This window comes from Paramisgurnus dabryanus, chromosome 20 (genome assembly GCF_030506205.2).
Source record: "Paramisgurnus dabryanus chromosome 20, PD_genome_1.1, whole genome shotgun sequence".
Classification (NCBI taxonomy): domain Eukaryota; kingdom Metazoa; phylum Chordata; class Actinopteri; order Cypriniformes; family Cobitidae; genus Paramisgurnus; species Paramisgurnus dabryanus.
Genome location: NC_133356.1, coordinates 30191382 through 30215586, shown reverse-complemented (window position 1 = coordinate 30215586; position 24205 = coordinate 30191382). Strand labels below are relative to the sequence as shown.

Sequence of the window (24205 nt, the reverse complement as noted above, 5' to 3'; positions counted from 1 at the left end):
CTTTACCCCACTCACCTACTTGGTATTGAGAAACGGGCATTGTTTATCGAAGCCGGAGCGCGAGCTACAAACTACAGAGCGAGTGCGCGGGTGCACAATGGTGAAAGAGCAACACACGATGTAAATAACTAAACCAGTGCTCGCAGTACAGACACTTTATATTTTAGCGTACTGCGTACCTTCACTTTCTTTTGCGTGCCACCACTTCTCATGTTGCTGGTACTTTGCCTTAAAGAGTCAAAGGGCGTTTCTATGTGGCGCTGCGCAGACAGTTCGGCAACGAAGACATCAAAGTACCGCGAGAGCAAGTCGAAATGTTACAAATGGTCCGACTTTACCTTTGCTCTCGCGGTACTCTGATGTCATACGCCGACCAGTCAGCGCCGCACCATTTAAAGTCGCAATGAAATTGAAATGAAAAACTATATACGTATTTTTAATATTGTGGTATTATTAACAAATGACTTATCTGTGAGCTTCATTATTTTTTAAAAATTTGTGTGTGCTCATAATCTTTAATCAAAAATGCAAATCTCCTCCCCTCCTCAAAACGATCTCTCTTCACTTCCGGTCAAAAGTATGGCAGGTGGGCAGGGTCCGGGAGAAGATCGCAGTGATTAGCAATTAGCAACACGACCCAACTTCAAACGATCCAATCAGATCTCGATGGACAAATTCAAATCCAGCCCTGCCTTATTTCATCTCAAAAGCCGTTTCATTCGGATATACGTCACCACGGGGAAAATAAGGCAATCGCTACTTCCGTTTCATGGCGACTTTAAAGTCGAACACACAAAGCGTCAAGGCAGGGCCGCTGGAAGTCATTTTGAACAGGGGGTGCTGTGAATTTTTTTAACCAAAAAACCTATGAGCCTATAGGCCTATTTAAAATACATTTTAAAAATAAATACATTGAGATTTACTACTTTATTGTCATATACACTTCAGGGCACACAGCCAGGGTCTGAAACACACAGACATCATCAGTTCTCAGATGAATATGCGCTATTAATCAGAAGCAAAAATACTTATCCCAGGGGGAATTACTTTCGTTACAATTTACATACAACATATAATATTATAACAACATATAATATTAATTAAACTTCACAGTTTTCAATGTCCATGCGGACGAACATATTTTACTTTCGTTTTTAAGTTAAGATCACACGTCGATTAACAGATGTAAAATATTCTCACATTAACATACCTAGTATATTTTTATATAGATCTTTTTTACTAAATAGTACTATTACTGTCTTTTTTAAACATATAAATAATTCATAATTTGAACAAAAATAATAATGGGTTTAGTTCTGATATTGTATACTTTTATAAAGAAAAACATGGTGTATAATTACATTTTTAGAATAGGCTTTATATAAGGTTTGTACTGTAAAAATACTTTATTTGTTACAAACAAAAGATAAAGAATTTACAAACGTGTGGAGAGCCATTTCAGCACTTGGACAGCGAAATGTTTTTTTTTAAAAGCATTACTTAAAATGTTTTCTCATCTCACCATATCTACAGGTGCAGAGTCATTATATACAATAAATCCGTTGGGTAGCATTTAAAAAAAAAACATTTAAAAGTAGATGCATTTGTTTAAAGCAAAGCATTTATTTACTTAGCTACAGATGAAGCAGCTCTTTGCGCCTTCTAACGTCTCATAATTGGTCATCATTTATGTCCAAGAGACTCAATAATAATCTGTTACATTTTAATCCTTTAATTTTTCATATTAAAAAGCGTTTTTGTGCTGCTGCGCATCCATGTAATAAACAAACCCGCGTTGTCATTCCGTTAATACGCATATTATCAACGCGCTCTTTACTCGAACAGAAAAAACTCGCCTCGCGAATTGCGCCGGTTGTATAATAGAGATTCCAAAGTCTCTCATGAGCTAGAGGACTAATATCCAGGGAGTTCAGTATTTCTGTGTGGGCATGCATCAGGGAAAGGTGTGTGAGTCTTTTCTGGGTCATGGTGCTGCATACCAATGTCTTCAAAAGATGCAAGGCGGAGAAAGTGCGCTCGGATGAGGCCACGGATAGGCACAGTAATGAAATTAAAATCCAAAATACACGTAATAACCTACGTGTGTCAAAAATAACTTCCTAAAATATTCATAAGTAATATATCAATTGTGCAAAATATTTTAACTTAAAAAAAATATATTTCTCGCCTTCCCGCGACCATGCGTCAAGGTCTGGAGGAAAATGATACCTGCCCGGATCCCACGCACGCATCTGCAGTTATATAAATTTTACAAAACCAGTATATAGATTTTAAGAACTTTTTTTCCACTTTTAAAACTGTAAAACTAAATAAAAAAGATATCATATGCCGAATAAGCATGTAAGCATATGTTTTCTTGTTCGCTCCACGCAACACGGGTTTAAACGCCGTTTTTTTCTAAAGAATAATGTTTACACTTTATTGGTGGTGGTTGAGAATAATTTATATTGCTTGCAGAATAATGTATATTGCATTTTAGCGCAATATAAATGTATCATATTGTTATTCTTAAATTAAAGAATGCTAATATATTTTTACAACATTTTTAACTTTAAAACATACATATAAAGATGCTTTGTACAATAGCTTTGCTTCTGACAACAATTTTCTGTAATAAATCAGTAAATCAATCACAAAATGTGTTGAAAGTGGCGAATAAAATGCTTGTCAATTCAAACAAAGGTGTATAAAACCGCTTTAATTAACAATAACTAAACTGTGCTCTTTTGCATACCTCTACTTTTCTCATGTCTTTCTTTATACCACCTTTATCTTTTTAAAATCTTGCCACTTTTAGAAATAATTTGTTTGCATTTTTTTGTATACTGCACACTTTATTTGCATCAACTATACCCATAATAACATTTTCTACGTTTTTCTTTCAATAAAAATAAACATATTTATTATTGTCTTAACTTAAAACTTTGTTTTTTAATTTATAAATTAGATTTTATATAAAAAAGTTTTAAAAGTGTTGACTGCGAACGTCTGAGATAAGATATCTGGAACAATAATAACAAGGATAATATACGCCTATAATATATGTACATTTTTAATTAAAATGTCTGTTCTATTTCTAGCCATTTATTTTGTTTTGACCAACTAAAAAATACATAAGTGACATTAAGAGATTTTATAAAGTTACTTTAATCCATTATTTTAGTAATATATTTACAAAGCCACTGAAAAATATTTTTATTGTTATGAATAACGGCTGAAAGGATAAAAAAAAAATCATAACACTGACTGCCTATATGCGCAAGAAAGGTATTATTAAAGTTTTAAATATGTAAAACTAAATAAAGATATCATATGCCCACTGTACAGTATGTAAGCATAGGCCCATGTTTTCTTGTTCGCTCTGCGTGGGTTTAAACGCTATTTTTCTAAAGAATATTTTTTTAACTTTATTGGTGGTGGTTGAGAAGAATTCCTCTTTCCATATGTATAGCATTTTAGCGCAATATACATGTGTCATATTATTGTTCTTAATATATTAAGAACAATAATACTAATATATTTTTACAACATTTTTAACTTTAAAACATGTATTTTTATACCACATGAATCTCTTTGAAATATTAATACTTTTAGAAAAACGGACATAATTATTAATATTATAAACAAACAATGAAACGGTGTCAAAATTCGACAACACAAATAATTAAGATATTCATTGTAAATAGAGTTAAGGGTATTAGGCTCACACTAAATTCTTTGTTGCACTTAGTATAAATGCCCATTGCACGTACAGTCATCTTAATATATGTATGCGCTGTTATGCTGGCAAGAAGGGGTTGACGTCACTTTGCTGTTTTAATAGAAATATTAAATATTCAGCAATGCCCTTATTAACTTCTGGAAACAACCGCAATGACAACGCATATAAAAATGTAGTTTTTTATGCGCCACCTGGTGGATTTTCTGTGAAGCGAAACACATTAAGGGAAAAGGGAAAGTAGCCCCCCCGAAAGCACTTGCAGAATTCTGCGTGACTCCGCGAGACGATTTGGCGAATGCCGCGGGAGAAAACGCGCGTTTTTAAAGGCCACATCTGTATGACGCCTGTTAATGCATTGCTAAAACTGCATTGCACTACATTACATTGCCGTTCCTAGATCTTAAACAGCCCATTATATGCCCTGATAAAGGAGGGTTAGGTTAACCCACTAAGCGAGTGACAAGCAAACAGCCAAAAAACAAGTTTTGCTGTGGCGTTCGGTTGCACCATCACCATGTAACAGGAAAAGCACGAAAACGTGTAAAGTAAGTGCTGTGGCCGAGGAGAGTCAATAATAACCCGGGATTTCCACCGACTGCGGAGCGGCTGCAGATCAGCTCCGCTGCGTTACGTCTCCGCACTCTGCCGTCCGTCAATACCCACCAGTTCCGTTTTTGTTGCAGAGCGGCGGCGTGCTGAAGTGACGAGGACCCATGAGGTCTCGCAAATTCACGTGATGATCGCGCGATACCTAGTTCTGTCTCTGCCCATTATGCCGTTGAATTATGACGTTTTTACAAACCAGCCCAGATCACAACACGAGATCTCGCGTAGACAGAGCAGTACATCAAATCCATCCAAAATTCAAAAAATAAGAATGCTAAAACATTTATATATGATCTATCTTTAATGTATTTATTTGAAACTCCCCCTGGCTCTGTTCCTGTCTATTATTTGTTGTTTCAGTATTAATGACTTTATTTGTGTGTGTTTGTAATGTTTGTATTGCAAAGATTTAATAAAAAAAACACGAGTTCTCGTGAATTCAGGTATGATCACGCGATAAAGTCATGGCTCCGCCCTGCGGAGATGTCCGGCATCCGTCAAAAATAGAAGCTCAGCGTATTTGTGCCGGAGGGCTGCGGATGGCCGGAGCTGTGACGGATTCGGAGCGCAGTCAGTGGAAATACACACATTGACTTGAATGGAAACCGATTGACTCCGCCGCTATTCCACAGTTGGTGGAAATCCGGGGTAAAAGGAAATGTTAGCTCGCCAGTGTGGCAGTTTTTTGCATCTGACCAGCATCAAAACAATGTTGTGTGTAAGCTGTGCACACTTGTGGGCCGGGTATACTTTTCCGTCAGCGCAGCTTTCAAAGTATACTAACTGCAAAGTATGTGCACGGATGCCAGTGTTCGACACAAATTATTTCTTATTCAAATGATTACTCTATCAGGCTATGCTGGTTTGGTGACATTTACAGTAAATAAAAAAATGTAGGTGAAAAAAGTAGCCGATCCACCACTGCGAACAAAGTTTAGATCAAACAACAAGAAACAAAGAACAGTAATCAAACATTATGGTGACGAAAATGCTCCAGATAGAGCTTAGTTTATTTAACACCAATTTAATCTTTATGTAAAATATACACATTTGTTTATACTGCATTGAGGAGAGTTGAAATCAGGTCAACTTTATGGTAATAAATAGGGCTGCACGATTCGGAGAAAAAATCTAATTGCGATTTTTCTGATAAAAATTGCGATTCGCGATTTAAAGTGCGATTCATTAGTATATAATAAAAGAGCTACATCCAGGCTTGTTGTGGTGGTTTTAATAGCACCAAAGAAAGATGCTGTGCTGTTTATTTAAAACCTCTTAAACATTGTACCAAGTTGTCTGCAGGACTTTGCTCTTCTGCAGACAAACTTTTTTTTTATCTAAGAACATTAAAATACAATTTAACAAAAATTTATTGAAAGTTTTATTTAAAATAACATATAGGCCAATGTATTTTGGCTGTCACTACAACAATGCTTCTGACAAGCAAATGTTTAGTTTTTTCTTTTAATCATAAGACTATACTCATCTTGTTTTACTTTTCAGGCATCTGTAATAAATGTAAATATATTAGTTATTAGAATCTATGATTTAACATAAGCAAAAAATACAAATAAAACACTGCACAGTCCTCACTGTACGATTTTAAATGTGGAGCTGCAGAAGCTTGTACAGTTAAGATTAAGGAGTGATTTTAATTTTTGGTGTGTAATAAACATTTCTGACACAGAAAGCACCAGGTTACTGTCTGTCACTTTAAGACACAAGACAGCTTTAAAACTGCTCTGCTTCAATATACTGATAAACATCCAGCTGTTTATGTTCACTTAGACAAGAAAGAAAACTTAAGTTTAGTGATCACGCGTGTGCTGACTGCTCTCTGTGTGCGCGCTTCATGAACCCTCGTGCCTGTAAATATTCAAAGTGGTGCAGATGTGCGGGTGCAAGAAAGTATAATGTACCTCTTTCGTCTGCTGTGTTCCGGGCTATAAACCTGCTTATAGTCTGATGAGGCGCTTGTCATTGTTTGCGATGCATGACGAGAAACGGACGTATATACCTTTCTTTAAGTCCAACATTACACAAAAGGGAAATGTTTTCGCGCATTTCTGTCCTTTCATTTGCCGGTTAATGAGTTATAATGGGTTTTTAAAATGACTGAATCCAAAACCTGCCAACTTCATGACATTCCGCGTTGTGCAGTTAATTCCATTAGTATGCATTTCGCGATTCTGTTGGTGTTTTCCACATCGCGTAAATCATATGGCCGTACACTTTGTTGAGGAGTTGAACTGCTGCTCGCTCATGTTTTCCTAATGGTGTTATCTGACGTGTAGTCAGCACCTCAGTGTTAATGCACTCTATTGGTTTAAACTGCATCAAACGTAAAATGCGCATGAAGCGAACTGTCAAAAACTGCGTACTAGATGATTGTTATATTTGATAGTTTTGAATCGAAAAAATCGCAGCTCTTGCGATTCGAAAATCGCATCCATTCACATCGCGATTTCGGTTCAAAAACGATTAATCGTGCAGCCCTAGTAATAAATAAATTCCAGAGAATGTATTTGAGCGTCAGAGTTTAAATCCACAAGACGAGACAAGACAAGACACAAGATTGGGTTCACGAGAACGAGATTTTTACACTTTAAGAAATCCTCAATTATAAAATATATGAATGGGAAACTGAAATCACATTATTTTTTAAATGTTTTAACTAATCTAGTACTGTCACTAACAATTATTTTGCTAATTGATAATAAAGTATTTGATATTTTTTGGTAATAGTGAGCAATAACCTTAAAAAAAATACAAAATAATAATAATAATAATAATAATAATAATAATAATAATAATGATGATGATGATGCAATAATAACTGGTTCAAATAAAGTATCAAACCAAGTAAACATTACATCAGGGGTCTTCAATGATTTTTGGGCGAGGACCCCTTAGATAAAAGAGGCAAGGAGCAGGGAACCCCTGACACTAAATGAGTAAAACACAGATATTTAAGCAGTAAGCTACGAGAGGATGCTTTTTCGTATTAGGCACAAGGTAAAGTGGAATAAAGTACAACTATTGACCAATCAAAATCAGGGACTGGAATTAAATTATATTTTGTTTTTGTCCACTGGCTAAACATGCACTGAAAGCGCGCGGTCGCACACCTGTTTTTTGAGGAAAACATTGCAGGATTTTTCTCATTTTAATGGACTTTAATAGACACCAACAATTAATACTTAATTCAACACTTAACAGTTTTTTTCAACGGAGTTTCAAAGGACAATAAACAATCTCAAACGAGGCATAAGGGTCTTATCTAGCAAAACGATTGTCATTTTTGACAAGAAAAATAACAAATAAATACTTTTAAAGCACAACTTTTCGTTTAGGTCCGGTCCAGCGTGATCTAACGTAAATGCGTAGTGACGTACGGAGTAGGGGTGGGCAAAAAAATCGATTCTTAGATGAATCGCGATTCGGACGTGGGCCGATTCTGAATCGATTCACAAATGTCAAGAATCGATTCTTAAATGTTAGTTTACAAAATAACGTCACGTAATCAGAACCAAAAGGCGGAACTCAACTGGGGGTGCGGTGATGCACATGGACAACTTAAGAGAGCGCGCACTGCAAGAGCGCATAGCGGAGCTTACAAGAGCAGAAGAGAAAGAACACTTTAAATGCTTGTAGGACTATACTGCATATATCTCTACGTTGAATTTAGGGCTGTCACCATTACTCTTTTCTTTTTGAGGAGTTTTAAAAAAAATCCTTGAGTACATGTCGAGTACTCCTTAAAATAGCGGAGATGCGGTTTAGTGAAACAAACAGTATCAGAAGCATACAAATCAGCGCTACGCTGCCTTTCTCTTCCACTCGTTTGCTCGCTCACACACACCGTGCGTGTGAATCAGCAACTGCGTGAGGCAAGAACGCGCATCCATGTGAATTTTGGAAGTTAAAGACGACTGAGCTGCAGTGGCATGGCAAAACACATTTGAGAAGAAAGGTGCAGCAACTCAAAAAGACCTGCATGTTTCACAATTACTCCAAAAGACCATAATGACAATTTTGCGCGTGGAGCAGCAGTTGTGCGATCTACCGGCATTGCCTTTGCGATCGACGTATTGGACACCCCTGCCCTAAACCATCCGCAGACTGTTTAGATATAACATGAATATACTTCTGTAAAAATATGCACATAGTTTGTTATTCAGTCGCTGGGTGCGCTGCATTATATAAATACAGTAATACTGCCAATCACTGTGTATAATGATGATGATTAGACGCTTAACGTTCGTGGAAGTTAATGCCGGTTAACATATAGAATTAATATGTCACGTTAAATTAATATTTTTACTGGTTTTAATGTCTTACAACAGAAACAGGACATGTATGTATATAAGAATGACATTATTTATCCCTAGTTGCATTAAAGTACAGTATATGACAGTTCAGAGACTAGCAAAAGCGCAAACATTAACCTGGCTTTGAAAGCAAATGCGACGTAATGACGTCACAGATATGCAAATTAGTGCGTCAAGAATCAATTCTGAATCGAATCGGGACCCTAAGAATCGATTCTGAATCGATTCATGAGGGTCCAAGCGATTCCCACCCCTAGTAGAAAGGTCACGTGTTACATATATAAAACGCACATTTGTGGACCATTTTAAACAATAAACTGACACAAAGACATGAATTAGTATCAGTTGACATAACAACGTAGGAACGGTCCTCTTTCACCACATTTGTAAACACTGGGGTGGGGTTTTGCGTTCGTCCTCTGTGACCTCTTGACGTGATGACGTATTGCGTCGGGTCACGCTAGCGCATGACGACCGGATCTAAACGAGAAGTTGTGCTTTAAAAGTGGATATTTGTTATTTTTATTGTCAAAAATGACAATCGTTTTGCTAGATAAGACCCTAATGCCTCGTTTGGGATCGTTTAGAGTCCTTTGAAACTCCGTTGAAAAAACTGTTAAGTGTTGAGTTAAGTGTTGGTGTCCATTAAAGTCCATTAAAATGAGAAAAATCCTGCAATGTTTTCCTCAAAAACATAATTTCTTCTCGACTGATCAAAGAAAGACATCAACATTTTGGATGACATGGTGGTGAGTAAATTATCTGGATTTTTCTTTTAAGAAAATGGAATATTCCTTTAAGAAGCACATACATTATTAAATCTCTTTCTCTTAAGTTTATTAAGATAGATGAGGACTCATTTACTGCTGTACAGAGAGTGAATGAAAACGCAGTCTTCCGGCAACAGTGTGTTTTTACATATATCATTGCTTTTTGTTAAATTGCTCAAAGTCATGACTGTTTAAAACACACTTGGCATCACATTCATGATTTTATGGTCAAATGACACTCTTTCGCGTCAATCCACGAGCATTTAAACCATAAACAAAGCACTTTCACTTTAATTGAGCTTGAGCAGCGCAGCAGAACCGCCGCAGAAACGATTGCAGCACTGTTGCTACAGAGTGGACTGGAGCCACTCGCGTTGCTACTACTCTACGGCACCGCCTTTTTGGGTCTGATGAATCAACGAGCATATTTTGCGTCAACATATTTTTTGCGTCGATGTCGTCGACGCGTTGTCCCAGCCCTAATTTCCTTAAATAAAATCCAAAATTTTGGTGCATAACATTTATATTGGTGTGTCTTCTACAAAATACTACTACTAGCTAGGGCTGTCGCGGTAACCGCAATCCTGTATTACCGCGCTGCTGAGAAGCTTAACCGCATGAATGACAAGTAACCGCAACAACCATGCTTTTCACAGTAAATTCATATATAGCTATGCTCTTCTTGTTTATTTCATCATAATTTACATGTATAATAAAGGCCAATTGGATTGTCAAGAGTTAAGAAAGTAACTTGTTTTTCGTAAATTTTAATTCAAAATGTGATACTATGCCATTCATTTTTCGTTAAATCATACAGTGAATGTGTGAAAGAAGTAAAACTAAGATGACAGAATAACTGTTGCATTGTCTGCATCTAGATGCAGTTTAAGATGCTGTCAGTGGGGCAGCACCCTTTAAAAAGGTAATTGTATGGACCATTAGGTACAGATTAGGGATGCTAAACAATTAATCGTGATTAATCATTAGCAGAATAAAAGTTTTTGTTTACATAATATATATGTGTGTGAACTGTGTATAATAAACTTGTATAATTAAATTGTATAATTAAATGTACACACATGCATGTATATGTTTTAGAAATGTTTATATGTGTATATACATTTGTATATTTATGTATAATTTATATTATATATAAATATAAATACTTAATATATACATTTTTTTTCTTAAAATTATACATGAATGTGTTCATATTTATATATATACATATTTATTATACACAGTTTACACACATGTGATGTAAACAAAAACTTTTATTTTGCTAACGATTAATCGTTTAGCATCCCTAGTACAGATGTGTAAACATTTAGTACCAATTGGTTACATATTTTGACTTTTCTAACAATGTAGGTCCTTAAGGTACGGTAATCTACCCAAAATTGTATTCTGTTTTGGATTCCTGTAAAGGTACCAAACAGAAACTTAGAGTACAGCCCCAGTGACAGAAAAGGTACAGTTTTCAGGCATGTGATTGGCTAAGGACAAAAAAGCAGGAAAATATATTGAGACCCCCCCACACACACACACACGCCAATCAAACTGGTGGCGGATCTATACGGATAGTAAAGTAGGACCCATAACAACTTATTTGAACAAAAAAACACATTTTAATTTATTTTACAGCTAGATGTGCAACATGCAACTTTTTTTGTACAGTATGACACATAACAACTTATTTGGTGGATGTGTAACAGTGGGAATCAAAAGCAAGTGTCTTGTCCACTGCTCCATCACCACCACTCTCTATATCAACAACCATGATAAAAAAATATGTTTTAACTTATTTTTGTTTTGCATTTTTACACAACTTTAACAGCTAAATGTGCAACATGCAAATGTTCATGTCAAAAGAAGGTCTATTTTGCCGACATCCAAATAAAATGTATGCAATGGCTTATAAAGAACTAAAGGCATGGATACTTTGAATTTGATACTTTAATTAAATTTCCAAGCCTGTACTTTGATACTTTTACTTGAGTAAAGAAGTTAAATCAGTACTTCTATTTTTACCAGAGTATTTTTTTTATACAAATATCTGTAAATGTGCTACACAGGACCATTAGTTATAATAAAGTGTCTTAAAGGTCTCTTTTTCTAATTTTAGACCCCTGTAGATGAGTAACTTTGTTAGCTGTTAAACATGATAGAAGGTTGACACTAATAAATAGAAGTAATTGTACAAAAAAGTGCAGGTGCTATTAATTTTAATCAAACTGGTCAACCTTAAAACTTTAAACACACGAAACCTTTGAAACAAACGATGATACAGAGGCCGTTTCTCAATCCTAAGTCTGCAGCCTTCCGGAGGTCGCATTTCTAAGCTGCATACGTCATCAAGACTCATCAAGAGTCACAATATTAACAATAATGAAGTTTACTATTATTCTTAGTTAATCGTAAATTGTTGTAATATGTTTATCAGGGCTTGACATTAACTTTTTGAGGAACTTGTCCTTCGGACAAGTAAATTTGTGTTTCACTTGTCCATGCACAAAAGTCACTTGTCCGGGTAAAGATTTATAATATAATGTATTTTTTGTGTTTTGCTAATCAGTGGCAGAGCAAGGGATTTTTCATAGGGGTGGCCAGGCAGGGGCCAGCAGTTACTCTGGGGTTGCACATAAAATCTCTATCATTAAACCTTAAAATACTTTTAAGTAGGGCTGGGGCGGTTTGGATTTTTTCTTACCGCGGTCGGTAATCAACAAATTCCCGCGGTTTTGCGGTTTATTGGCAAGACAACCAGTTAACATGCATGATTTATTTATCTTCAATACAAAACATGTGCAAATTACATAAGGAACATGTAAAGTGAATATTATTTCCTTCCACATTTCTTCAATTTCAACATTCAACAACATGAACAATTAATATTATCAGTTTTAAAAAAAAATGTTAACGCATTGCACGTGTCTAAACGTGCCTACAGACATTTCGCCACCTTTCTATCCTTAATTTATGAATGGCATGTAAATGACGCAAATTATTGCTGCCCTGACGGTCTGGTAAAGTAACCATTTGTATGAGAAATCATTTGTACTGCATATGTGTCCGTGCCTGAGTATAGCTTTGAAGCTGCACGGAGACGCGTGTGTGTGCGCAAGATGACGCGGTCCGTCTCTGTCTCGCGCGCGCCCGGGCAGTCCGCGTCTTTCTCGCGCGCGCCCGGGCAGTCCGCGTCTTTCTCGCGCGCGCCCGGGCAGTCCGCGTCTTTCTCGCGCGCGCCCGGGCAGTCCGCGTCTTTCTCGCGCGCGCCCGGGCAGTCCGCGTCTTTCTCGCGCGCGCCCGGGCAGTCCGCGTCTTTCTCGCGCGCGCCCGGGCAGTCCGCGTCTTTCTCGCGCGCGCCCGGGCAGTCCGCGTCTGTCCTACCATAAACATCTGTCTTTTTTCCACAAACGGAGAAAGACGCAAAAGCAAAACTTTTTGAAATGTGTCCTGCTTTAGAAATGGCCACTGTGGTAGGCTAGATGAAAAAGAGACAATCTAACCTCTTTGGATATCAATCCTCGGACTGATCGCGTGCTCTATGTTGCGTGACAATTTAATAATGTATGAAACCTGATTCTGTTGTTGATCTGTTGCGGCTGAATGACAAATTAATATTAAAAATCATATCAGGTTAATGTTCAGTTAACAAGCTGCGGTTGTTAACAAGCTGCGTGTATAACTTCCCCACATATACACACAAGTGCAAGCCAATGTTTCAAGTGTATTTTTTATTTTTTTTGCGGTTATGACGGTAAGGAGCTCAGACCCGCGGCATGGGTCACGTGACCGCGGTATGGCGGTAATTTGGTTACCGCCCCAGGCCTACTTTTAAGTATTATAGTGTGTTAATCAGAATAATGTATAACATACAATTGCTACAATAATTTAATTTTTATTAAAATGAATTGAGATTAACATACAATTTATAGTCATAATTCAACCTCCATGTTTTTTAAACTATTTAATCAAATAAAACTTTTGAAATTTACTTTGAAACCAGAATTTATATCTCCCATTGCTGAAAAAACTAGAGACCAGAAAATCATGTGAATTTTGAAGGCTACTTTAATGTATTTTACTAAGATTTGTTTGGCTGCTTCTTGCTACTCTTTCTGAAGAAGGATGCTATATCTGCTGCCTTTCTCTTAATTTTTCCCTCATTTCAATGATTGTCTGACATTAAAACATTACCATGTTTTTAAAATCTTATTAGGGTAAATAAGATGAAAACAGTGATGAAAACAGTGATGAAAACGCGGTTGAAGTGGCTGTCATTTATATTCACGCCGGAGCATGAAGAAACATCACTTAGTCTAGACTCCACCTTGTCCCGCGATTCCCGCCCCTCCGTGTTTGTCGATCAGATTTCATGCACGAATGTAATGCTCAGTTAGGTTAAACCAGGCTCGATGAGGTAACTTATTTCCTTGCCTTTTTTCGGAACCAATATTGTTGCATCGTCCCTCTCTCAGTCGCCACCAGGATTTTCTGCAATGGCGCTCGTTTTTCCTCTCATTTCTGTGAAAATTGCTGCTCCAAATCCACCAAGTAAACCGACGTGTATATGTTTGCCGCTTTGTTTCGAGTCACGCGAGTGACAGCCAAACGTCGCAAATGAGGAGAAGAGAGGAGAGAAACGATCGGGTCTGATTGGTGAATACAATCATACTTCGCCATCCGCCATTTGCGAACGGTCAGAAACACGTCCTTGTTGCTACTTGGAAAGGAAGGAAAATGCATCTCTTTGTCATCTGCCACCGGTGTGGCACTGTTGCGCGGGGACGGCGATTGTGGTTCCTTTCCGGGTTACCATGGCGACGGCTGTGAGATACCCCCCTCCCCCCTTATTTTTTTTTACATATCTGCATGATTCACGTAGGTCACATTTTCAGGTCGGAAAATCCGGAATTCCGGATTAATACGGAAAAATCTCATCCCTGAGTTTTGTACCTTTATTTCTGACAGTGTACTTTAACGAACTCCTCCTACAGATTTAATCAGATCATCATCATATTTGGTCAGTATCATCTAAAGGCCTTTGCGATGTGAAACTGCGGAGTAGGGATGTTCATATCAGTTAATTTTCCCGACCGACAACCGTAGCTTCTGAACCGAACATTAACCGTTAACTTATAAGATTTTAATATTAATTTGAACGTGCAAACAGCAGGGACAGATCAACAACAGAACCAGGATTCATACATTATCAGATATTCACGCAACATTACCTTATCAAAGAGCACGCGATCAGTCCAGATGATTAATATCCAAAAAGGGCAGATTGTCTCAGTTTAATCTACCACAGTGGTCATTTCTAAAGCAGGACGCTTTTCAAAAAGTTTTGCTTTTGCGTCGTCTTTCTCCGTTTGTGCAAAAAGAGAGATGTTTATGGTCAGGGTCAGATGCCATCAGTGAACGTCTGTCCGGATGTGCGCGAGACTGAGACGGACCGCTTCATCTTGCAGACACGCGCGCTTCTCCGTTCAGCTTCCAAACACGCACACAAATGATTTCTCATTCAAATTATTACTTTATCAGACCGTCAGGGCAGCAATAATTTTTTTCATTTACAGGACATTCACAAATTAAAGATAGAAAAGTGGCGAAATGTCTGTCTGCTCAAGACCACACGCACCATGCATTAACAAATTATTTTTTTTTAACTGATAATGTTAATCGGTCATAATTCTTACCTTCGATTAATGGTTAAACGGTCAATGTGAACATCCCTATTGCGGTTGGAGGATGGTTTGTTGGAGGGTGTTTCCATGGCGGCCTGACAAATTTCACCATTTTCGCATGAAACAGGAAGTTGTTATAACTCAGGCATAAAATGTCCAATCTTCCCCACCTTTCACATGTTTGATAAAGGTCTTGGGCATGAACACATCAACATGACAATTTTCAGTTATAGTCATAGCGCCACCTAAAGGTAGCAGGAAATGCCATGTTTTACGCTGTGATTTACTGCTCTTAGAGATTTAATCAAATCATCATCATATTTGGTCAGACTGATCTTAAGCTCTTTGCGGTAATAAATTGCAAAGATCTTGACTTTTCGGTGGAGGGTGTGTCCATGGCGGCCTGTCAAAATGTGATGTTTCGCCATGAAACAGGAAGCTTTTGTAATTCAGGCATACATTGTCCGAGCTGCCCCCAACTTCTCACGTTTGATAAAGGTCCCGGCCTGAACACATCAGCATTGCATAATTCAGTAACAATCATAGCACCACCTTGAGGCAGCAGGAAATACCATGTTTTACGTTGTGACTTACTGCTCTTAGAGATTTAACCATATCAACATCATATTGTGTGATGATAAATATGGACGACCTTGACTTTTCGTTAAAGGGCATGTCCATGGCGGTTTCACAAAGTATCGCCAAATGAATCGCATTTTTGACAGCCTAAACAAGCTCAAAAAGTCATTAACCGTTGCGCACATCTAAAATGTGGTGAAATGTTTTATTTGAAATAGGCTTCAGAACTGGAGGTGTAAAAATGGCTCTATAGCGCCACCTACAAAAACTTAAGAGCAGCCCAACCGCTACGGTAAATGTACAAATATGAAATGTGATAAGATCATGTATCACCCCCCAAGACCTACAAAAAAGTCCCTTGTAACCAAGCTCTAAACCCCAAAGGAAGTCGACCATTTTGAATTTTCTCTGTTATTTGGGTGCAAATTTGGTCATTTCCAGGCTTCATACTTTAATGAACTCCTCCTAGAGATTTTTCAGATCATCATCATATTTGATCTGTGTCATCTAAAGGCCTTTGCGATGCTAAATTGTGAAGATCTTGACCTTTTGTTGGAGGATGTGTCCGTGGCGGCCTACCAACTTTCTATACTTCACGGGGGGAGGGCGTTTTGCTTGTTTAAATGCTCGTGGATTGACGCGAAAGTGTCATTTTACCATAAAATCATGAATGTGATGCCAAGTGTGTTTTAAACAGTAATAACTTTGAACAATTTAACAGAAAGCAATGAAATATAAAAAAAAAAAACACTGTTGCCAGAAGACTGCGCTGGCACTCTCTGCCCAGCATAAATTATATTTGAAGATTATTAAAATAGATGATAGAGGATTAGATTTAATTGTGCCTATATCTGTCATTACATGGACCAGAATGTGGATTTAAAAAGCGTCTTGAAGAGGTTTTGCACATAAATACATGTAAAGTAAAGTAAAGAAAACTTGAGATTTTTATACTGTTATTAAACTGCACAGTATGCGCAGTAAACACTCCACATACGCGCTGCTCAGTGCTCATACTTGCGAAGTGAAACCGGCGTTTGAATAAACTAGACACTGATTAGATACTTACTCTACGTTTATTTAAAATTAACATCAAGACAGCTAGCAGTGAATGTGCTTTCAGGAGAGTTTGTAGATTAGCATGGGTGGATTTGAACTTGAAAAGCGGAGTGTACTGACCCCTTTCCGCGGTTAAAACAACATTCCTTCTTATGGTCATTCATGTTTATTTGATGCTATAAATTAACTAGAAGGAAGATATGATTTGAAAGGTGAGACTTTGTTTAATATGTTTAATCTCAAAAGTAACCGAAAAGTAACCTGGTCTGTCCTGTATGTCAGTGTGTTGTCAGTGTCTGCTCCGCTCTGTATTTTTCACTGCGTGAGAACATGGTGGGACGTGTAACACAGACTGTTAACAAATGTTTTTAATATTTAAACATTATGATACTTTTTTTTTTTTAATATTTTAATTACACGGTTTTGGCGGTTATACCTTTCACATTTTTACTGGTACCGGTTCCGATGCCGGTACCTGGAATTCGATACCGGTACCCAGCAGTACCTTTTTCGGTACTTTACTCTGACTTAAGTGACTTTCAGTGGACATAATAAGCCCAAACCTCTCATTTTCAACATTTTGTTATTTATTTCGAAATGTCTAATAATACAGACAATTAGTGCTGGGCGATAATTCGATAATGATAATTTTACCGATATAAACTTTTCGATAAAACGGTAAGGACAGTTCGATAAGTGATCGATAATGTTTACGCACTGTGCGTAATGTTGCGCGAGCACTTCCGGATGCGGCACGCGCTCTTGGTTTACAATCACAGTGTCAGTTAGACTTGAAGGAGTGGAAGATGAGGCAAGTTATTCATTTATTAGTAGAGACCTATGATTTTCGCGATGCAGATAACGCGGACGGAATCACGGAATCCAAATGCGCGGAAACAGTTTCTTGTGTGTAATGTTGGACGCGCAAACAGGGTTCGTCAAACACAGCAGACACAATAGGTGCAGTATACTGTACTTTCATTCAGCGTCCGCCTTGCGCACGCACACGTCCGCACAGCTTTAAAAGTATATTTACAGGACATTCACAAATTCAGGAAACTGAGGAAAAGCAGCAGATCCAACACTGCAGTGAATATAGTGTTTGCGTATGTGCGCTCCCACAGCAACGTGACACTCTTGATATCCATTTATCAGCGTGTATAGCTCGTATATGTATAACACACGCGTGATAACTGAACTAAGTTTTCTTTCTTGTTTAAGTGAACATAAACAGCTGTTACTCAGTATATTGAAACTTAAAGGGGTCTTCAAGGGACAGTAGTCTGCTGCTTTTGTGTCAGAAATGTGTTGATTTCATAACAAATAGATTTACATTTAATACAGATGCATTAAAACAAGATTTTAGTATTTGTATTTGTCATGTTCTGAATAAAAAGTAGTTTAAAACCATTATTAACTGTCTGGTTTTTACAATTTTCATTCAGGAGCAAAAATCTGCCTTTAAATTTGACAGGAGTAAAGATTTGTTATTTATCATGATAATTATCGATATCGACTGATATGGAAAAGATTTTCTCGATAATTTTTTGGGTCATATCGCCCAGCCCTACAGACAATCTTTAAAAAAAAAAAATCCCTATAACATCCAGGGCATATGTCTTACATATAAATAAAATAAATAAATAAAATATATAAGTAAGACAAATGATCAATGAACATAAACGTCCTAAAAGCAACATAAAAGTAAACTTTTATGTAGAAAACAATACTAGCAGTTGATTTTTTAGAAAAATCAGCATGTCAACGTTCTCAGGTAAAAGCCATGACAGAGCGGTAGAGAACACTCGCTCTGAGGATGTAGAAGAGGACTGGACACAGAAATACTTTTTTGCCAATCTGGCCAGCATTGGCATTTGGTCCGCATGTGGTTAAATGTGTTCGAACAGCCACACGGACTGCCTTCTCTCCTCCTATTTATCTAATCTGAGGTACTGAGGACAAAGTTTTACGTCATTTCTGACTTTTAGCGTGAACACACAGTCCTTAGGCTTTCATTGATAAAGCTAAAAGCGGCTGATCTCCGCAGTTTCATTTCGCGAGCGCGTGAAAGTTGTGTGATCTTATTTCATTAATTGTGCTGAAAAATCTGAGAAAGCTTTAACATATTCATGTACAAAACACTGTGCAGCATGTTTACTTAAAACACAAGCATAGTATTAGTTCACGTCCATTTAAACCCGTCATTACTCCAGTTTGCGTTAAAACGAAAGCAAAGGGACTTCCCCGCGGTCTCCACGGACCACCACTCAAAGTAATCAGGACAGAAGCGATCGAAAGTGGACAAAAGAGACGGACTGGTGTTGCTAAATACCAGGTGTAAACAGAATTTGTCTCTCTCGTCCACTAGTGATCCGATCGACGAAAACGCATCTTAATAAGCTTTTATATAAGCTTAATAAGCTGTGCTTTTAAATACACACTGTGTTTAAATAAGTGCTTCCTCAGGTTGGATGTATTACCACTGCTTGCCTTGCACTTACTGTTACAAATATTACAGGTAGCATTGTCTGCATCATCCTTTGTGAAATTTAACCACATGTTAGATCGCTTTCTGTTAGCCATTAAGCAAGTTGCAAAGAGGTGTCACTTACCATACGCAAATGCTCTAATGTAAACTGGGCCTTATAAACTTACTTTTGTCATGTTTTCTCGCGTGCCGTCACATGCTCTTCCAAGTAAACGGCGGCTGAGTGCTACAAAAAGTAAACACAGATGCTCCGCTCGTGGACATCGATTTCTGCGTGCTCGCGCCAATTTGTCTTTTCCGTTATTTGTGGGACTGCAACGCATTTACAAGCATGAATTACTTTTCATATAGCTCAGATTTTGCCACAATTTTAAGCAATGTAAATTAATATTAGAGATTGACCGATATATCTGTTTTCCCAATATTTTCCCCGATATTTGCTCATTTTCCGATGATCGGATATCGGTTTTGTAATATCGGATTGACCGATAAACGAGAGAATTGAGAATTGCGCGCTGGACGCATCTGAGTAGAGGAGCTCGCAGCAGCAGCAGCGCAGAAAATATGACGGCGGAGTGACGTGACTTCATTAAAAGGTCTTTGAGTATACTTACTTCGCAAATTTGCAAGCATTTATAACACATCTTATTGTGCATTAATGTATGTTATGTTAAATAAGTTGATTTATTAAAAGCAATGTATGCAGCTTGTTCAAGAATAGAGACAAACTCACAGTGTCACGCTGATCCATAAAATCCGCTCCCAATAACGAAGTAGTTTTGCATGAATAAAACAGCCATGAATTAATGCTTTGTGGAATTAAAAACGCTAAATTAAATTCATTTTTCTGTTATTTATGCTTATCATTAGCATCGTAAAATCACGTTCATATTGCTGTTTACTTACCGGGTTTGAAGGCTGAAGCACAGCCACCACATGCAACTAACTTTTAACAAGATTTACACTGAGTTATATTAACATTTACCAGATAAACATTATTTTGCTAAAATATCTAAATAAATGTCTGTGGATATTAATTATTTATTACCTTTGCAAGCGGTCACAGTTTGATCCAGTTAATGCGTGAGTAAATGCATAGATAAACAACGCTGTCAACAGCCATTTCATAAGCTATAACAACAAAATATTAATTATTCTGACATCAAATACCAGTTAAAAAATTCAATGATATAAGCAGTTTTGTTTGTTACTTTCCTTAATGCATTCGAGTCAGTGATATTATTTGTAAAATCTCTTTGCTAACTACTGGTTGGATTGCTGAAGGCTACAGGTTGCTGGTCAAGACAATGATATTATATCTCAAAAAAGGCACTTAATCCACCTGTTTTACTCTATAAACTATGTACAATATGCAGCCAACTCCGCTATGCTGTTCTCTCTCCTGCTCCGTCAAAATCGCAGAGCGAACTTTGGATCAGTCCATTTCTGACGAAATGATAGGGGTGTTTGGAATGGTCCATGTATTGGGAACATTATTCATTAAATTAATATTATTATTCACTCTTTCAGACCCCTCTATTTATGACTTTGTATGCAAAGAGGGAGTGATTATGATGATTATTATTATTATTATTATTATTATAAGGGTTTGTTCAGTTCAGTCCTGTTGTAGCAATTATGTCAAAAACAGAAGTATAACAGTAAATAAAAATTGGTTCAGCATATCGGTTATCGGGCACATAAGCATTCAAATATTTGTTATCGGTTTAAACAAATGAGTATCGGTCGATCTCTAATTAATATACTGGCAAATAAACTAAAAACTTAAACTTGAGACACAATATAGGATACTGGGTACAACAGATTTACACTGGGGCACGTGCAATGGTAAAAGGGGGTCTAGACCCCCCCTGGTTGGCAGGCTAATTAACAATGGATGCAATTCACAATTCCCATACGCTGCCCATTTACCTTTAAAAAAAGTGTTTAGAACCATCCTCTCTTGTAAAACAAATCACAGTATGAAGATGGACCGAGATGAAAAACATTTTCGTTATTCGTTTTGACAGCTCCCTGCTCTTCGCTTTGAAGAGTTTAAAACTAGCGCTATGATTGGTCGAGGTCTTCTTTTCCCAACAGGTTGCTTCCCAATGCGGTTACACTCACAGACGAGTTGCCTAGTGTGCAAATGCACAGACAGTCGAACTCAAAGCCATCAATGGCTTATCGCATATTTTGAAGTGACAAATCGTAGCAGCGTAGTTTGGTGTCTAAATGCGTATCTATTATGCAAAATGCGTAAAGGCTGGCAGGTCTGCACTCATGGATTTATCATATGAGCAGGTGAACGTATAAAACCTAATCTCCAGAGCTGCTCTAAGAATTTATTTCACAAGTTTATTTTAATAAAAGTGTAGGCTCTAGAAATATGCTGTCTTATCCAGCAAAGTGTCAAAATAAAAGTCTGTTAAACATTGAGAATGAAAAAGTTAACTATTAAAGGCGGAGTCCATGATGTTTGAAAGCCAGTGTTGATATTTGAAATCGCCTAAACAAACACGCCCCTACCCCAATAGAATCTGGACCTTCTGTTGATAGACCCGCCCCACACATACGCAACCCGGCATTTGATTTGATTTGATTGGCTATAAGTGTGTTTTGGTAGTCGGCCCGTCTTCCTTTTCCAAACCGTTTTTCAAACATCGTGGACTCCGCCTTTAAAATCTATTGTTAAGTAACGGCATATTACTAAATAAAACCGTTTAAAATTTTTTTAAATACATTCAAAATGTGAGAATATTTTAAATAAATATATAAATTGTATATATTCATAAATAAATAAATAAATAAAAATAATCAAAAACGAAGTTACTGCCTTTTGCCTTTCTAGGGCAGTGTATATATATTCATATGATTAGATTTCTGGACCAAATGCTAATTTTAGACCCTAATAATGTGCAACTTCATTCTTTTTAATACATTTTTGTAAATTCTTTATTTATTCTTATTAGATTTTTCCCACCCCTTTTTTGCTGATCCCAAAAAATATCTGATCCTTGTCTCAAAAACCATAATGTGATCGTAATATATTGGTAAAACACTCCGAGAAAGGGTGCGTTTATTTTTATACTTTTTTTGTGCTGTGCTATTTAACACATTTTGTGTCATTTCGTGTAGATTATGTGTTAAATAAAACTAGTTGTGTTAAAAGTAACACAAAATGTGAATGTTGTTAACTCACCAGAGCTTATGAGCAGAAATGTCTTTATGAATGTGTGTCTGTCTCTCCTGTAGTCTACAGCAATTTAAAACTACAGGCCGGTGTGAGATGTGATTAAATTACATTTATAACATACAGTATACGTCAAGCATTATGCATTTAAATTGTTAAGAAATGAGGCGTGGCATTGAATCATGAGACAAAAGAGCTACTCCACCACCATCACACATCACAATAAACTAACATAACCTGGTCGAGAGAGAGAGAGAGAGAGAGAGAGAGAGAGAGAGAGAGAGAGAGAGAGAGAGAGAGAGAGAGACTGTTCGTGTTGTGCGGCATTAAATCCCGTTATATACAGACTGCAATGATCTGGTAAATGTTATCTCTTGTGAAGGCGTTGTTTGTAGTTTTTTGTCGTTATTTTGCACCGATCATTAGATCAGTTTAATAATGCACGAGAACATGTATTCATCTTTTACGTCAAACTGAGGCGATTGACGCCCTCGTGTCTACACAAAACGACGCTGTTCTCTAAAACACGGCCTCGACGACAAACTGTTCACACAATATAAACATTTGCTATTGACAATTCAACAAAATATTCGCGCAATAATGAATCATCTGCGATATATTATCAGTATCGTAATATTTCTCTCTGATATAACGTTACAGGCAAACACAAAAACCATCACAATACATTAAAAGTAGACTCACGTGTATGAAGAGAGGGTTTGTTTTCCTGTAGATCTCCAGATATGAGATGAGTGTTTCTCTCCGAGTCTGTCTGTAAGCCTACAACAGCAGCTGCTGAGGTGGAGCTCACTTCTGATATCGCTGGAGAAGATGCGGTTACCGGCGATATTTCTGATGTTACGTCTGATGTGTTTAGAGCAATGATTTCTTCTTTAATCGCCGAAACACAGCCGACTTCTGGATGCTGAGGAGATCTTTCTGCTGCATCCTCGGTTCTCTGCGAAGTCCACGTGACTGTTTCCTGATGACTTGTGTTATTTAATCGAGTTATTTCTGAAGGATCTTCTCCCATCTGGGAAGTATATGTTTCTTCTGCTCGGTGTGCAGTAACGGTTACTTCTGTTGTCTTCAGAGAAATGCTGATTTCAACAGCCGGAGGAATAGCTTCTACAGATATTGTGTGTGAAGTAATAAACGTTTCATTTGTCTGTAAAGTAACAGTTTCTTCATTTGTCTGTGAAGTAACAATTTCTTCATTTGTCTGTGAAGTAACAATTTCTTCATTTGTCTGTGAAGTAACAATTTCTTCATTTGTCTGTGGAGCGATGATTTCGTCGTCGGCGTGCTGCATGCTCTTGTCTGATTGATTCTTGAGCAGCTTGTCAGGTGTACAGGAGGAAACTTTATCAGCCTCGTCCATCGGAAATAATGTTGCTGTGATATATCGGAGTTTCTGGTTAGAAATAAAAGTATAATCTTATCCTGATGAAAAACAGTAGACACGCGACTCCGCACGACCGCACACTTAAAAGTTAACCGACTCCAACAAACATCGCAGCCTGTAACTGTCTGACCAATTAGCAATTACCACGATTGAGTGATGTTCCCAGCGACCAATAAAGCAGCAGACGTTATCTCAAGCCCCACCCTCATCCCCTCGTATATACGGTAAGCTAACCACACAACGACAACATTATATAATATACACAAAAATACTTAGTAAATACCATACTCTCAAACTTACACCGCAATACAATATTCTAAAAAGCATTAATAGTGATTGTGG

At 37.3% G+C, this 24205-nt stretch overlaps 1 protein-coding gene across 3 annotated transcripts in view; it reads right to left on the bottom strand.

Moving 5' to 3' along the window:
* Window positions 1-23973, bottom strand: part of rtn4b (reticulon 4b) — a 102533-nt gene extending 78560 nt beyond the window's left edge. For 2 of the 3 annotated variants that reach the window (XM_065250712.2, XM_065250720.2), the window contains exon 1: window positions 23161-23971. In XM_065250712.2, coding sequence (XP_065106784.1) covers window positions 23161-23839 — 679 coding nt within the window. In that variant the 5' untranslated portion in view covers window positions 23840-23971. Of the gene's footprint in view, window positions 1-23160 lie in introns of all 3 variants that reach the window. The other variant, XM_065250703.2, reaches the window with a different exon arrangement.
* Between the last annotated feature and the right edge of the window lie 232 nt (window positions 23974-24205).